We start from the raw sequence: 16,982 nt of genomic DNA on the forward strand, positions 1-16,982 counted from the left end.
GGGGGGGGGGGCAGGAACGGTGAAATGCGCATGCGTAGCAGGAGAATTAGGGCTGTTGCTGTCTCCGGAATTTAACGGCCCGCGCAGTTCGAACGAAGGGGCGCAGACGGGGCGCCTTTCGGGACAGCTTTAGAGCGCGAAGTACCCTCGACAGAGATCAGCCGCGCGCCCCGCGGGGGTGCGTGAAGAAGCTGCTCTACAGGGGCTTTCCTGGCGGTGAGCCAACCCCCTTACTTGGGGAAGGTAGGCGGGGGGCTCTGGGCTGCCGGGTCACGGAGCTCCCGCAGGATGGGCCCGGGTCTCACTCTGCGGCAGCTCTGAGGGGACAGTGCCAGCCCGGCTCGGCGGGATCCCAGGCCAGGGCCGGCGGTGGCGCCGCTCTGGCTCCCGCCTAGCCGGGGGCCGCACTGGGAAGCGGAGAGCTGCGTTGCTGAGCAACGCGAAGTGCTGGGCTCCGTGGCCGGGATAGGTTACCCGGCCGGTATCTGCCTGGCTGGGCTGGTTTTGAATGGATTTGCCCGAAAAATAATGTGATCTGCCGGGCTTTTCCCCGTGCGTGTAAAGGTCGGCGTTATTAGCACCACGCACTGGGATAGCGAATGTTAAAAGTCCCGGTGATGCTCCAGTGTTCCCACTTCTGCAGTTTAAGCGATAACAGATGATAACTGTTGATAACACTGTAGCTGTGGGCCCACCAACACGCAAGCCCACCGTGTGTGTGTGTGTGAGAGAGAGCGAGAGCATTTGAGTTAGCTAGAGTGAGGAGCCCTGGGATTTTATCAATTTTATTTATGTGCTAGCTCCTTAGATACTATAAGTGGCTGTTGAAGCGGGGGTTGCAGACTTGCCCTGTGGTTGGGGGTTGAGGTTGCAGCACGCTTGCCTTGTAGTGGGGGTGCTGGGTTTTTTGCATTTGAAAGGTGGTAAACCCACTGCAGTGGTCACCAACCAGTCGATCACAGTCTCCGGCCGCTAAAAGTCTGGCGGGGCTAAGGGGGAAGGGGCAGGGTAGATCCTGGGTTGCACTTAAATTCAAAAAGTGATCTTGTCCTTAAAAAAATCCCTATGGGCTGGGTAGGAGGGGTTCAGTCCTAGAGTCAGGGCTGGCACCTGGAGCAGCAGATCAGGGACTGGACAAAGGGTAAAGAAAGCACCAGGCCAAATTAAAACAAAATGTTTGTGTGAAAAACCAAGTGCTAATCTGATCTGAAAAGAGGTCATTGGAAACTCAAGCAACAGCCAGCACCATGCAAGAATGTTTCTTTCCTCTCTGCTGCTGTTGCAGATACTTGTATGAATAAAGTTTTCTTCCTCCTCACCCACCTGCTTGTGTGTGTGTGGTAGCACTGGGCATGCTTGCTGGTGAAATGCACAAGCCTATTGGAATAGGGGAGAGTGAAGGCCCCTCTCCCCAGAATTCCCTGCCAATGTGTCTTGAGCCTGACTGGGAGGAGCCACTTTAAGGGTGAGATGAGAGTTCAGTCCCCTATATCCATTCAGTGCTCTTTGCAGCAATGGTAAAGGTGATGTTTGTGGTAAGGATAACTGTCCATTAGCATTAAGTGTAGGCCATCAAACAGCGAATCTGAGCTGTATTTGAACTGAGAGTCACAAATCCATGCTGTAAACCAAAGAAATCCCATTGATTTTACTGGGAGTTGTACCTATTTGCTTACTAACAGCTTAGGTGAGAACATGTATTTGAATACTGCTAGCAGATTTGGGAGTGAACATTGCTTAAATGTAATTCCTTTTTCACATGAAGCTTGGTCCAGGCTGAAGTGACTAAAGTGTTGCTGGCACAAGATCCAACTAGAGAAATAGGAAGATGTAATAATCTGTTCCTTCAGTTACAGGAGTATAATGTTTGCTTATTGTTAATTCAGTTCACAAGGTGGGGGACCTCTTGATCCTAAAATTTAAGTAGCAGCAGTAGCTGAATCTGTCTCCAAGGGAACAGTCTTCCCTTTTGAGATGGGGACCTCATTTTGCCATGGACTACATTGGTGCATTCTGTGTGGAGCTACTATTGAACATCATATGGAAACTTCAGCTAGTGGAGAATATGATATCTTGTTCCATTAGTGGTGTTCTTAGATGTGCAGGTACCTGGGTGATAAAAGCATAGTTAAATATACTTGCACGAGAGACACATAGCAAGGTTCCATTCTATGCATCCGAAGAAGTGAGCTGCAGCTCACGAAAGCTCATGCTAAAATAAATTTGTTAGTCTTTAAGGTGCCACAAATACTCCTGTTCTTTTTGCAGATACAGACTAACATGGCTGCTACTCTGAAACATAGCAAGTACAGTCTACACAGTACAATTGTTATCAGTTTTTTTTCTGGTCTCAATGTAATTCATGGGTCTTGACTTATAAACTCCTATGTGGTTTGGGTTCTTATTAGATGATTCTCTCATTGTGTACCATCCTGACCATTGAAAGTAGTTGCTAACTTGCTAATGGTCCCCCATCTGAATTGTGAGAGCTCAGGGCATTGTGTTGTCTATATGAGAGGTCTAGGTTCTGAAATTCACTTCTGCCTTTGATAAAAAAAAAAAAATGAGGGCACCTCGCAGCGTGCATGTTCACTCAGGCCTTTCTTAAGTAAGTGAGATGCACTGACAGTTAAATATTTGTTATTTCTATTGTGCAGTGTGTGCTTAATTGAAAAGAGCAGATGTGCCTAATGATTATCAACAGTACATATTTTATAGATCATAAATAAGCCAGTTCTTCATTCTGTACTATTCCTATTCTATTTCTTTTATAGAAAATAAACTTATTCTTCAGCTATTTGTACATAGTAACTCTAGTATGCTCATTCCCGTGACTTCTCAGGCGTAGGAAAGATGTGCTTATTAAAACACAAATATATTTGTTAACAAAGAGAATAAAGAAATAGCCAAGTAAAAGCAATTGTATATAGCTATGCTTCCAAGTTTTTATTGGTATGAAAGGACACACTAAGTGAGACTTTGCATGTATGTAAGGAAAACAAATATACATAAAACCTTTTAAAATATTGAAAAAATATCTGCTACTTTCTAGAAATAGTGTACAATGATGTTAAACTAAATTTTAATATTAGAAACTTATTTTAGACAAATGTAGAGTACCAATGGAATCCAACTTATGGATTTACCATAAAAAAGATGACGATGAAGAACTCTTGCTTGCAAATGTAGAGGCATTAAGGAATCAACTGAGGAAAACCGAGAGAAATCTACGAAATCTAGGGGAAGAGCTTTCCAGGTATGTGTGTATTTAAAAGCAAGAAGAGAACTAGGCCTTAAGTCAGGGACGGGCAAACTTTTTGGCCCGAGGGGCACAGACAGGGCGCCTTTCAGGACCACTTTAGAGCACGAAGTACCCTCGACAGAGATCAGCTGCGCACCCTGTAAATTGTATGGAGGGCTGGTTAGGGGAGGGGGTCCTGCCCCATCCAACCCCCCTTGTTCCCTGACGGCCCCTCTGGGACCCCTGCCCCATCCAGACATCCCCACTCCCTGTCCCCTGACTGCCCCCGGACCTCTGCTGCCGCATCCAACCCCTCCTCTTATTCCTGACGGCCCCCCCGGGACCCCTGCCTCATCCAACCACCCCTTCTCCCTATTCCCTGACTTCCCCCGGAACCCCTGCCCCAACTGCCCCCTGCCACCCCATCCAACCCCCACCTCCTTCCTGACTGTCCCCCGGGACCCCTGCTCTCATTCAACCTCCTTCCCTCCCGCCCCCCATCCATACCCCTGCCCCCTGACCACCACCCCAAACTCTCCTGCCCTCTGTCCAACCCTCCCTGCCCCCTTACTGCGTTGCCTGGAGCACCAGTGGCTGGCGGCACTACAGCCGCGCCGCCTGGCTGAAGCCGGGCCACACCACCTCCACCATGCAGCACAGAGCACCAGGTCAGGCTGGGCTCTGCAGCTGTGCTGCCCCAGGAACTCACAGCTCCGCTGCCTAGAGCCCAGTGGCGGAGCGAGCAAGCTGAGGCTGTGGACAAGGGGGAACAGCAGGGGAGGGGCCGAGGGCGAGCCTCCTGGGCCAGGAGCTCAGGGGCTGGGCAGGATGGTCCCGCGGACTGTAGTTTGCCCACCCCTGCCTTAAGTCTTTCCAGTTGTTTAAATCTATATTATTCACTATATTATTAAAACTCATTGTCTTTGTGTTTTGTTTCTGGTATATTTGGTAAAAACACTGCTGGAGGGGGAATGCTTATTATTGTTTTTTTTTGTATCCTAGTACTAGTTCGAGTGAGCAGTCTGTCCACAGCTCTCATTTCAATGAGTTTGTCGGACTAACACTGGAAGATCTTGTTGAGCCGAGTTGCACTGAATTTCAAAATTATTTCGCTCATAAGAGTGCTGGTAAAATGTCCCACCAGAGCAGGGATTCTCAAAGAAAATCTCAAACCAAGGTATTTATTTATTGTTGTTGCAATGTTTGTTTTACACACTTGTGATTATGAATGTTTGACTTTCATTTATAGGCTTCTCAGCTAATATATAGTAAGCACTGGGGAGTTAGGCACGGTAACATATTGCTGATAACTTTTTAAACATATTATTTCTATGACTTAAGTAAGATTGGCTTACAAATATGCATTGTTGATATACATATATTTTTTACCTCAAGTCTTACCCAGTGTCCACTCCTTTTAATAAAAGTATGGAACAAGAAAATGAGCATCTTAGAGAGAAGCTGAACACACTTCGAGATCAAAATGCATCTTTGACTTCCCAGAACCACTGTCTAATGAATAAAATTGAAACTATCAACTTTGAACTGACTCAGTCAAAAACAAGAGTAAGTATTGTAGAAAGATTACTCCTGAGGAAATTCTGTACCAAAAATTAAAAATGGTGTACAATATTTTAAAATTCTGCAAATGTTATTTGTCAGATAAAAGTGGCTCAAATATGGCAGTGGGAAGCACAGGGCACTGGCTGCATTGAGGTGGGAGATCACCCTGAAGCCTCCACCTCCCCCAGTACAGGGACTTGGCAGTGAGGCTGTACCTGATACAGCACGAGGGCTGGACCTGCCCCAGAAACACCTTGGGGCTCTGTGCCAGGTGTGAGTGGGCAGGCTCAGCCCATCAGGATTCAAGTGTGGAGGGGCTTAGTGTGGGGGGGATCCAGGTGAGGGGTGAGAGGTTTCTGTGCGGGGCAGTCTGGGTGCGGGTGGTTCTGTGGGAGATCTGGATGCACGGGCTCATTGGGAGGTTCTAGGTGCAGGGGCAATGAGACTCTGCAGGGGATCCAGGTGAAGGTGGTTGGGGCTCAGCTGGGGGGTCTGGGTGTGGAGAGATGGGGCTCAGTGTGGGGGGCTCTGTGGGAGGATCTGGATGCTGGGGGAGTGTGGTTTGTTAGGGTGGGGGTCCAGGTGCAGCTGGTTGGGGATCAGTTTGGTGGGGGTCTGGGTGTGGAGGGTTTATCAGAGGAGTCCAGATGTAGGGGGGTAGGGTTTGTCAGGTGAGGGTTCAATGGGCCTGCTTAAGTGGGGAGCCTCAGCTGCCTGCTCAGGAGATGCTGCATGCCAGGCTCCCGCTTCCTCCCCACCCCCCATGATTCCCCTATCCCCTTTTCTTCTCCACCCCCCTGCCCTCGCTCCCACATTCCCTTCTTCCTGCCCTATTCCACCCTCTCTTCCTTCCCCACTGCCTCTCCCCCTCCCCCCAACCTCCATTCCCTCATTTCCTCCAGTCCCTCTTACCTGGCCCCACTGTGGGCACTCACTGTTGCACAGAAAACAAGATGGCGGGGGGAGTGGCACCTAACCCCGTGTGCCCTCCTCCCATGCCTCACCTCTGTTTGGAGGGAGGCATCTAGTCACGTAGAATCCCTCCAGGAGTAAAGGATGAATATGTGGTCTCTAGCAGCACAAAATATCTTAGAAAAATAAATCCCTAGTAACCAGGGCCGGCTCCAGACCCCAGCGCGCCAAGTGTGCGCTTGGGGCGGCATTTTACCGGGAGGGCGGCCGGCGGATCCGGCGGACCTTCCACAGTCATGCCTGCGGGAGGTCCACCAGAGCCGCGGGGCCAGCGGGCCTCCCGCAGGCATGACTGCGGACGGTTCGCTGGTCCTGCGGCTCCGGTGCACCTCCCGCAGGCATGACTGCTTGGGGCGGCCAAATTCCTAGAGCCGCCCCTGCTGGTAACTATTGTAGTTTTGAGTAGTATATGCCTGTTCACCTTGGATTAATCTATTTAAAATATATAAATACTCAATCATATTATTATTCTTGTTAATTATTATTTATTTGTATAGCAGTAGCACCTAGGAACCCTAGTCATGTACCCATTGTTCTAAGTGCTGTACAAACAGAACAAAATGACACTCTGCCCCAAAAGCTTACAATCTAAGTATAGTAATAAAGATGCCCTGTAACCTATACAAGAAGTAACTTGGTAAATTTTTTTAGCATTATACATAAATATATTTTCAGTTTATCCGCCTGAGATAAATTGGGCTCCTATATACATATTAACAATGAGAACTGAAGAAGTCTGGTCTTATTTCCAAATAAAGAACAATATGTCTGATACGTAGAGAAAGTGAAGAAGAGTTATGAGGGTATATTGCAGACCGTGGAGGGAGGTAGACTGTTAATATAATTTACACATATATTTTAAAAATACAGTTACTTGAATTAAAGAAATATTGTTTTGCTTGTTTTTAGTTTACACAGAATCTTGCTAAAATCTTTGCAGACTACAGCATTGCAGGAATAACGTGAAACACAGTTACTGAGAAGTAAGCCATTCTATTGTGTGCATGTTGGTCTGCAGGATAAAGATTATAGTATATTAGAAGGTCTTCATGTCCTCCGAGGGATGCTACGAGCATAACTTCCTCCTTCAGACGGCCATCCAGGAGGCCAGGAGGTCCAAGAGGCAGTGAGTCGTAGCGTGGCTCGACCTGACCCAACGCCTTCGGGTCCGTACCTCACCACCACATCTTCGCCACCCTGGGAGAGTTCGGGATGCCGGCTACCTTCATCCAGATCCTCCGGGACCTCTACAAGGACTGCACCACCACCATCCGTGCCACGGACGGAGAGACGGACGTCATCCCCATCCGCCGTGGTGTGAAACAAGGATGTCCCCTCAGTCCCATCATTTTCAACCTGGCCATGGAACCGCTCATCCAAGCCATCTCCAGCGGCCCAACTGGCTTCAACCTGCATGGCAAGAAAATCAGCATTCTGGCCTACACGGACGATCTGGCCCTGGTCGCCGACAGCTCGGAAAGGCTCCAGCAAATGCTCGATGTCACCAGCTAAGCTGCCGAGTGGATGGGCCTGCGTTTCAACCCCAAAAAGTGCGCCTCCCTCCACGTCGACGGTGGCACCAGGGCTCCGGTCCAGCCTTCGCGGTTCCTTATCCAGGGCGAGTCCATTACTTCCCTTGAAGAGGGAGAGATATACCAACACCTCGGCATACCTACAGGAGTCTGCGTCCGGCTGACCCCCGAAGACACCATTGCGGAGATCCTACGAGACGCGGCCCAAATCGACTCCTCTCTGCTCGCCCCCTGGCAAAAGATCAACCCCCTCAACACCTTCCTGAGCCCCCGCATCTCCTTTGTCCTCAGGGGATCGGCCGTGGCAAGGGTGCCCCTGAACAAGGCCGACAGCACCATCAGACAGCTGGTGAAGAAATGGCTCCACCTTCCCCAGAGGGCGTGTACGGACATCATCTACATTTCCCACAGACAGGGTGGTGCCAATGTACCTCGGATGGGTGACCTGTGTGACGTGGCAGTGATGACCCACGCCTTCCACCTCCTGACGTGCCCGGACCCAACAGTGAGGAGCATCGCATAGGAGGCCGTATGGGGTGTGGTCAGGAAACACATCGCCAGGGCCCCCTCCGAGTGGGACGTTGCCATTTACCTCAGCGGCTCCCTGGAGGCTGAGTTCAGGAGAGAGGGGGGAGACCTATCCTCTCTCTGGTCCCGCGCCCGCAACGCCTCAAGACGTCTGGGTAAGAGGATCGGCTGCTGCTGGAAGTGGTGCGAGGAACGCTGGGAGCTGGGAATACTGGTGCCACGCGTAAAGACCCCGGACCACACCATCGTCACCCCGACCGCCAGAGCCATGCTAGAAAGGTCCCTGAAAGATGCCATCCGCTACTACTACGCCGAGAACCTCAAGCGAAAGCCGGACCAGGGCAAGGTGTTCGAGGTGTACAGCAAGTGGGACGCCAGTAACCACTTCCTCCCCGGGGGCAGCTTCACCAGGTTTGCCAACTGGCGGTTCATCCACAGGGCCCGACTCAACTGCGTTCCCTTCAACGCAGCCATCCACCACGGCAACCGGAACAAGTGCTGCAGGAAGTGCGGCTACGTGAACGAGACCCTGCCGCACGTCCTGTGTGGATGCAAGCTGCACTCCGGAGCCTGGCGGCACCACCACAACGCCATCCAGAACCGACTAGTGAAAGCCATCCCACCGTCCCTGGGGAAGATCACCGTTGACTCCGCCATCCCCGGAACAGACAGTCGACTGCGACCCGACATCGTCGTGACGGACGCAGAAAAGAAGAAGGTCCTCCTGGTAGACGTCACGGTGCCTTTCGAAAACCGGTCACCTGCTTTCCACGAGGCCCGAGCACGGAAGGAGTCAAAGTATGCCCTGCTGGCCGAGACCCTGAGAGCCCAGGGCTACGAAGTCCAGGTACACGCTATGATCGTGGGAGCCTTGGGCTCATGGGACCCCCGCAATTAGCCGGTTCTGAGAGCGTGTGGGGTTGGTCGACGCTACGCCCGGCTCATGAGACAGCTCATGGTGTCCGACACCATCAGGTGGTCCAGAGACATTTATACCGAACACATCACCAGATACCGCCAATACCACACTGAGTAATTGAGACAGCCGACCAGTGAAATAACTCACTTCTTTCCCTGAGGGACCCAGGGACGCACCCCACCCATGTACCTATCCGCTCCACCGATACTGACTTGGACTCCTTATTCATTCCATGGGTGGCGAACCCGAGCCCACTTATTCACTGACACTTTAAAAACCCTTGCACCCCAATCTGGATCTATGCCAGTTATGCGATATGTATGTATCTTTTCATTCTTGCAAACGATATCTGTAACCCCCCATAACTCAAGCCTGACCCCAGATGTACAGTACCTTCCCTCTCAACCTGTGTATATTTCATTTCAAACATTTACTTTAATAAAATTTTTAATTTGCAACTGTGTTTCTCAGACTCCATGCAGAGGACAAGTGACATTGGAGGAAAAAAAGGAAGAGATAACAGCTAGTGGGGGTGAGAGGGCAAAGAACAAACTACTAATTTTTCTGGCTTGTACGGGAAAAATGGAGGAATATTAATTTTTTGAGGAAAAAATTGAGACAACTGTAAACAAATTCTTTTTTTAACATACTAAAACAGAGTGGAATGGTACCTATGACACTGGCAATGTGCCAAAGCAAAGGGAAAGCTTGAAGTCAGAGTGAATGTGGTGTGGAAATGTCCTGGCAATTTCTATAGCAGGGTTAGGCAGACAATGTCATTCAATTATGCAACAGATCTTTTGGCACAATTGACTTTAGCGTATGTTTGCAAATTTTAATGAAGTCCCAAATATGTTTCTATTTCAGATCTCTTTTCTTGAATCAGCTTTAGGTACACATTCAGTCAGTATTCCTATGTTAGAAGAACAGATTGCAAATTTGGAAGCAGAAGTTACAGCTCAAGATAAAGTCCTGAGGTAATGTACTTTTCCCCTCCCTTATAAATCTTTTGGTCTACTTGTTTAATTTACAGTTTTTCCCAGGAACAGGAAATATGGATTGCTTCCAAATCTACTGCTTTTCATCAGAACCATTACGAAGTTTTGAAATTTGTCCTTGAGAAGTTGCCCATTACGTGTGTTATATTGGTATTTTATATTAGTGTATGTAAGATATGATGATAATGTGTTCTAAGAATTTAAAGTAATTGATGAAGACTCAATAAAATGAACAAACTAAAGAATTTAAAATAAATAACTAGTTTATAACGTGGGGTAAACATAAATGATTATATATACATTGCAGAAATATAGACATTTGTACCCATTCTACAACAAGCAAACTTTTTGTCTTCTCAAATATATCCACTTGCTACACTAGACTCAATCATGGCTGTCCAAATAAAGCTTACCAAAGCAAAGTGTCCTGCTTGTCCCCAAAAGTTATCTGTCACTAAAGCTGACAGCCATACATCAGTCCACACGATGACTTACATGCTTCATTTGCTTAGTTATACTGTAAGAGCTTGATCTCCCCACCGAAGCAGAATTATCATTGTCTGTGTAAGTAGCATTTGATTTAGCCCTTTTGGACACACATGTAATCTTCAAAACCATAGAATACTTTAAAAAACAAATACAAAAAGCACTCCACTTTCGCAATAACATTTTCCTCTTGTCATCCACGTGAAACAGACCTGCTTAAGCAGAGAGATACACAGCTGCTGCAAACCCTGTTATGGAAGCAAGTTGAAACACTTTCTTCGCAAATATATTTTACATTAGTTAAAAAGACCCACAGATATATAAAACAATGTAATGATGCATGATAGAGCACTAAGATCTCCTTTGCACTTAGGGTGGCAGGAATATCACAAGAATACACTTAGTCCTCTGTCCCCCGCATTGCTAAGGATAAAACAGGTATTCCACTGGTCACTACTATGTACCTCTATAATGATTATATACAAATGAAGGCAGTGTCTTATAAATAGATTTGGAAGGATCAGATTTTTATCGATAAATGTCGGTAAAGATCAATTTCACTATACACACACAAACTACCAAAAAATATTTCCATAGATCATGGTTGAAATTTACTGATAGGCAAAGTAAGAAAAATGTTGCTTGAGAACTTAGTCAAAATCCAGTGATTTAGACATTTGAATTAGGCTTGTTAGAAATGGACTAGCAAATGAATAGTAAAAACAAGTATGATTTGTTGAGTTAAGCATATTTGACATGTCATGTTGACAGTTTGTGTGGTAATGGTTTTTAAAACTTTAACTTTGGAATCTCAGTGTCTTCTGTCGTTAAATAATTGTCTGACCTCCTCCACATAGTTTTCTGGAACTGTGAATATTTAAATAAATAAAAATCTAAGAACTTAATTTTGAGGGATAATATAAATATTTATAATCAAATATTGAATTCTGCCAAGCCTGCTTATAAATTCTGACTCTGAATTTTGTGTAAGGTGACGTTCCTGATTATATATTTGTATTGTGGTGGCACCCAGAGGCCTGGACCAGGGTAGGGTCCCACTGTGCTGGATGCTGTACAAACAGATAGTAAATGAAAATTCCTACCCCATATTGATTAAAATGTCAATACACAGCTTAATAAGGATGAAAACAGGCAAAACTTGCTTTACAAAATAAGTAACTTTCTATTAATTTTAATATCTTTAATTGTCCTTATTGTATTAGCTCAAATACAGGATTGTTGCTTTCTTTGGATAGAGGCTGGCAAAATGATTTCCCATATATCTGACTAGCTAGTCCTCCTATTGAACTTCATGTATGGAAAAGAAAAAAAATGCTATTTGATATCTATTCATCAAACCAAATGCTTCTGATATAAAAAGCTCCCTGCTAATTTTAAAAAAAAGTTGTGGTCTAATAATTCTTAATTTCTTTTTCTAGAGATGCAGAAGATAAATTAGAGCAAAGCCAGAAAATGGTGGTAGAAAAAGAACACATTTTGCAAAGATTTAAAGAAGAATATAAAAAATTGAAAACAGATTTAACTGAACGAAGCAAGCAAGGGAAGAGGTGATTATATAATTAAAAACAAACCTTTTTTAGTAGAAAATATTTTACTAATGAGTAAATACCTCTCTCCCATTATTTTAATATTATTTTGTGCCACCAATTTGTCTTTTCTTTATGGGTGTATTGTAAAAGAAAAAGGGAAGAAAATCAAGTTTGTTTAAAGGTGACCTGCAAGATTTTTTTTTTTTTTAATTGGATCGTGTCCTTTTTTTAATCCTGGCAATATCCAGTGATCCCTGTTACAGTATCACACATTAAAATACACCTTTATTTGGCTGTGATAGGTTAGCTAAATATTTTTTTTTCTTTTTTTGGTAAATACAAAAATCCCCTGATGATGCAATGCTACAGTTGAGAGTTGAAATGCATGTTCAAAGTCTATTTTTGCTACAATAATATTAACTCATCCACTGTACTTATATGGAAGCATAAATGTAAAAACATAGGCCCTGAACTTGCAAAGACTTATGCATCTGCTTCACTTTACACACTCAGAGTAGTCCCAGTGAAGTCATTAGGACTACTCACAATGCGTAAAGTTCTTTACATATGTAAATCTTTGCCAGATTGGGATCATAAAGAGTAATCAAAAATACCACTTAAGTGTAATGTGACAGTCAGTCTTGCTGTGGGTATAATATCTTTTGAATTTCGAGAGGAAGCATCTCTCCGGCTTAACAGTGCAGTAATAGTATTTTGATTTCTAAAGACAAAAGAGAGGAAGAAATAAAACAGGTAAGCACTAATCTGTTTATATAACTGCACGTTCACAATCAAAGATGTATTTGAATTTGAATGTAGTGGATGCCAGCTGGACCCAGGAGAGGGCTTGAGAGGGTTCAGCAGTGATTTTGCTTTTAAATTCATAGCCTTATTATTGTTTGGATGTAGCTTATTTAATATACACCTCTACCCTGATATAATGCGACCCGATATAACATGTATTCGGATATAACGCGGTAAAGCAGCGCTCCGGGGCGGGGGGCGGCACACTGGCAGATCAAAGCTAGTTTGATATAATGCGGTTTCACCTATAACACAGTAAGATTTTTTGGCTCCTGAGGACAGCGTTATATCGGGGTAGAGGTGTATTTGCAGATGTGCCTTATGTTTTTAAAAAAAAAATAAAATAAAAATAAAGCAGTAATTCATATGATAAGTTAAAGTCCTCTTTATTTAAAAAGTTGTATCTAAAACAACTGGAAAGTTGAAAGGAAGATCAGTTACCCTATGCTATTAATTTATTCCGAATGCATAATTTGGGGAGATAGTTATACCACTTTTGTACCAGCATTTAAAAATATGGCACTTGTTTGTAGAGCTGAACAGCAAAGAAATGAGGCTCTGTTTAATGCTGAAGAGCTGACGAAAGCTTTTAAAAAATACAGAGAGAAAATAACTGAAAAACTTGAAAAGGTAAGACTTGATTATCTGCAGTTTTTGGCCACACAATTAGGATTTAAAATGGAAACTGGAATCCATTTGGTCATATCTAAATGCTAAATGTCAACAGTCTTGGTTCCATTACATTAGAAATGGGGTAGAAGGAAGCTACTGTATCTTATTTTTACTTATTCACACACTTCGGAAATGTCGGCTAAAACATATTTGTAGCCAGCCCCACATTCAAAGTGTTAGCAGAAGAAATTTTTACTTATACTTGGTTTAATCACAAAGGCTTCTTAAGTGAATTTGCTGCATCACTGTACCCATGGTAGAGACAGATGATTAGAATAGATATTCAGTTCCATGTGTAATGGCTACAATGGGAAAACAACTGTTATAAGCAGCATTAACAGCATATAGGGAGGTTTTGGAAAAAATTAAGTATTGTTGCCCCTTTTGACCCAAGTGACTAGCAAAGTTTGAGGCCTTGTGGTTTGTTCCAGTTGGGTGGAGAAATTGACAATGGTCTGGTGCCTTTGATGTAATCTTGTTTATTTACAAAGGATGTCCAAAGTCCTGTTTCTCTCAGCACTGGAGGAACAAAATAAATGAGATGGCTTCTTTGCTCATAGCACCAGACTCTTTCAGACGGCTTGTTCAGGCTGTCTGTGTCTGGATTTCTTTCTGCTTCTCTCTGTGGTCCTTCAGTTTGACCTGTATCTCCTTCCCCATCCCCCCAACCTATCCCCTTAGTCAGAGACTATATGGAGCCCTTCACTCACTACGTTCACTTACTGTGTGGGCTCACGTACCCCCTTTGTCTTAGTTGGAGCTCCATAGCTGTCTTAAATGAGGGGTGGCTGTCACAGCAATTCAGATGAGGTTTAACTCATCAACAACAGTATCATACAAATATATTATCACACAAAACTCACCTTTTCTCCTTTTAGCTAAAAAGTAAGTTCTGAACTCTTGCAATCAAGCTTTTTCTTTTTGTTTCAAGAATACGCCTTGAAATTCTAAGGAGATCAGTGCAAAATTAGGATGAAGGGAAACTTCGGCTTGACTAATCCATCCCATGTCTCCAACAGGAATACCTACTTATTCATTATATCTATCAAGAAAACAAATAGCTTCCATAGATAGATTATATGTCCATAGTGTGTTTTAAATTAAAAAATAGTAAGCATGGCCATCTTGCTAGGTAGTCTATTCCTCATGTAGAATCTGCTGGCTGAAAACCCCTTTTATCTGACATGTAAACAAAACTATCTTATTCACGCTCCCTCCATTCTCGCAGCTGGGCGTACTAAATTAGGGTAGTCACTTTTTAGTCCCTCCTGGTTGTCTGTAAGTCATCCAGAGGAACCCATGCCGGGAGCAAAGTTGGGGAGAAATTGAGCAAGCACTGTTTTCCCCTGGTTTTATCTTCCACAGCTATTACGGTGTAAGTCTGTAACTTTTCCTCTTGGGTAGGAAAAGGAGTCAAGGAATCACATAAGCCTTCATCAGTTGCCCCGGAAGGTGAATTTGCCACTGGTTAAGCTTCTTTGGTCATGGAGATTGGCAAAACTGTACTGCATACCTTGACATCACTGCTGACCAAAAGTAGGCCCTAAAATACCAAAGATATTCTTACTTTTTATCCTGTCAACTAAAGAAAAAACTTTCCCCTGCTCTCCCATGCCTCAGAACAGCAGTCAGTATGGTTACCTTTCTGTGTATTATAAAGGAAGTGAGATAGTAGCAATCTTTGCAATATAAAGCAACTTAATTTGTTTGTTCTTTGTCAGAATACTCTTTGACTATTTGCAGCTTCAATAATTGTTTTCATCATACAACAATGTGTTTTTAAGGTTCAAGCTGAAGAAGAAACTTTAGAGAAAAATCTAATTAATTGTGTAAAAGAAAAAGAAAAGTTGCATGAAAAATGTGTTGCCTATAGAAATGAACTTGAAATCACAAAGGAACAATTAAGGTAAACTTTTTTTTTTTAAAATTTATATATCTTAGTTTTACCCTGTTCCTGAATTTCTCTGTCTTCAGAATAATTACAGTGGCATTGGCATATCTCTCAGCACCCTAACATTTCAGCCTTTAACTGAATGGACCAATCCGAAGAACGAGAGGATAATTTAGTCTCCCTGTTGTTTTATTCCTTAGTTTCTCTGCTTTTGACACTGAGAAAAGGCTACTAAAAAGTTAGTGTCTTTTAGACTCCCAGATGAACAAAGATAATTAATCAATTTTTGTGGGGGGTGCCTTTCTGCCAGTATATCTGATAGCCAAAGTCCTAGCAAAACTCCAACCTCCTAGAGTTTTTGTTGAACAATCCTTTAGATTGTATATATTTTTTGTTGTTTTTTTTTTTGTAGACAATTAAAGGATGAGAACCGTAGTGCAAAAGAAGAGATGAGGAGTCTAGAGGCAAAAAACACTGAAATTGTGTCACAGCTAACACAGTCTGAACAGAAGATCCTGAAGCTTGAGAGTGAACTTAATGACAAAGTAGTAGTACTTAAAGAGAAAAGTGCCCTAGTAAGTGAAAATGCAGAGCAAAAAGCACTTATTGCACAGCAAAATGATCGCCTAAAATTATGTCATCAAGAAATTGAGAATTCAAGAGAAGAACTGAGCACCTTGGAAACTATTATCTCCCAGTTGTCACTAGGTACATCTAAAGAGGTACAATAATTGATACATCATTATAAATTTCGCACCTTGTAGAATCCTAACCAGGTACAGTACTATCTGGAAATGTTGCTTAGCTTATTAGTATACTATTTTTGCTGCTTCCAAAATGCACTGATGAAGATACAGTAATGTGTAATTAAACATCTTACTTTATCTGAATCAAGAACGTACGTGTGTGTGTGTGTGTGTGTGTGTGTGTGTATGAACTCTCAGGAATGTAGAAACTGCAGTACTGGAGTAGATTAATAAATGTTCATCTTGTTTTGTACCCTGCCTCCCTCTGGCCTGCATTGATTCTTCAGAGGCAGACTTACTTTCCAAAACACCACTAAGTAATACAGTGTGATACTGGGGCTCCTGTCTGTTGAACAACATGAGGTTTCCCAGATGGTGAAGGTGCAACCTCTGTAATAGCTTCAGCAGGGGGCATGGAGCAGTGAGAGCAAGGGAGAGACTTGCTGACAGAGCTTGTAGCTACATTTTCTGAATGGCAAACTTCTGGTGTCTGTGCCTTGTCATGGCGAGACAGCTTGCGTGCTCTAACATATGCGGAGGATTGTGTTGTGGGGACGGACGGACCGGACTTTTTGCTCCTGGTAGGTTCAACCATGCTGGATTGTCTGTGGGGGAGGGGCCAGACAAAACAGACACCCTGGTCCTCTGGGTTGGGTATTAGGCACAGGGCTAACAACCCTGTCCCGTAAAAAAACTTGGAAACAGCGATGGAGAAATTGAATATTACTGTGTATGATGGCCTTCAGAAATCAATGACCTGTATGACTGCCAGTGGTGAAAGCCAAAAGGAAGCCACTGGCACAAAGACTGAAGTGCTCAACACCAAGACAAAAACCAAACTTGATTTTTGGAACGTACGGACAGTGTACGAAATAGGGAAGCTAGCTCAGGGCACCGCAGAGATGAGACGCTACAGCTTACACATTTTGGGCGTCAGCGAGAGCAGACAGATGGGATCAGGAAGATTAACAGCAGCCTCAGGAGAAACTTTGCTGTATTCTGGATGGGATGATGGACAACACCATGGGAGAGGAGCATTCCCTTCTTTAGTGGAAGTCTATCAGCAGCAGACTTATGAGA

At 44.2% G+C, this 16,982-nt stretch overlaps 1 protein-coding gene across 3 annotated transcripts in view; it reads left to right on the forward strand.

Annotated features, from left to right (window-relative positions):
* The first annotated feature begins 26 nt into the window (after window positions 1-26).
* CCDC18 (coiled-coil domain containing 18) overlaps window positions 27-16,982 on the forward strand; it is a 92,145-nt gene continuing 75,189 nt past the window's right edge. Inside the window, exons 1-9 of one of the 3 annotated variants that reach the window (XM_045028134.1) lie at window positions 27-216; window positions 3,106-3,256; window positions 4,244-4,418; window positions 4,637-4,807; window positions 9,623-9,732; window positions 11,679-11,807; window positions 13,127-13,223; window positions 15,050-15,171; window positions 15,569-15,878. In XM_045028134.1, the coding sequence (XP_044884069.1) occupies window positions 3,123-3,256; window positions 4,244-4,418; window positions 4,637-4,807; window positions 9,623-9,732; window positions 11,679-11,807; window positions 13,127-13,223; window positions 15,050-15,171; window positions 15,569-15,878 (1,248 nt within the window). In that variant the 5' untranslated portion in view covers window positions 27-216; window positions 3,106-3,122. The remainder of the gene's footprint in view (window positions 217-3,105; window positions 3,257-4,243; window positions 4,419-4,636; window positions 4,808-9,622; window positions 9,733-11,678; window positions 11,808-13,126; window positions 13,224-15,049; window positions 15,172-15,568; window positions 15,879-16,982) is intronic. The other 2 variants (XM_045028131.1, XM_045028133.1) reach the window with 2 other exon arrangements.

Source organism: Mauremys mutica, chromosome 8 (genome assembly GCF_020497125.1).
Source record: "Mauremys mutica isolate MM-2020 ecotype Southern chromosome 8, ASM2049712v1, whole genome shotgun sequence".
Classification (NCBI taxonomy): Eukaryota; Metazoa; Chordata; order Testudines; family Geoemydidae; genus Mauremys; species Mauremys mutica.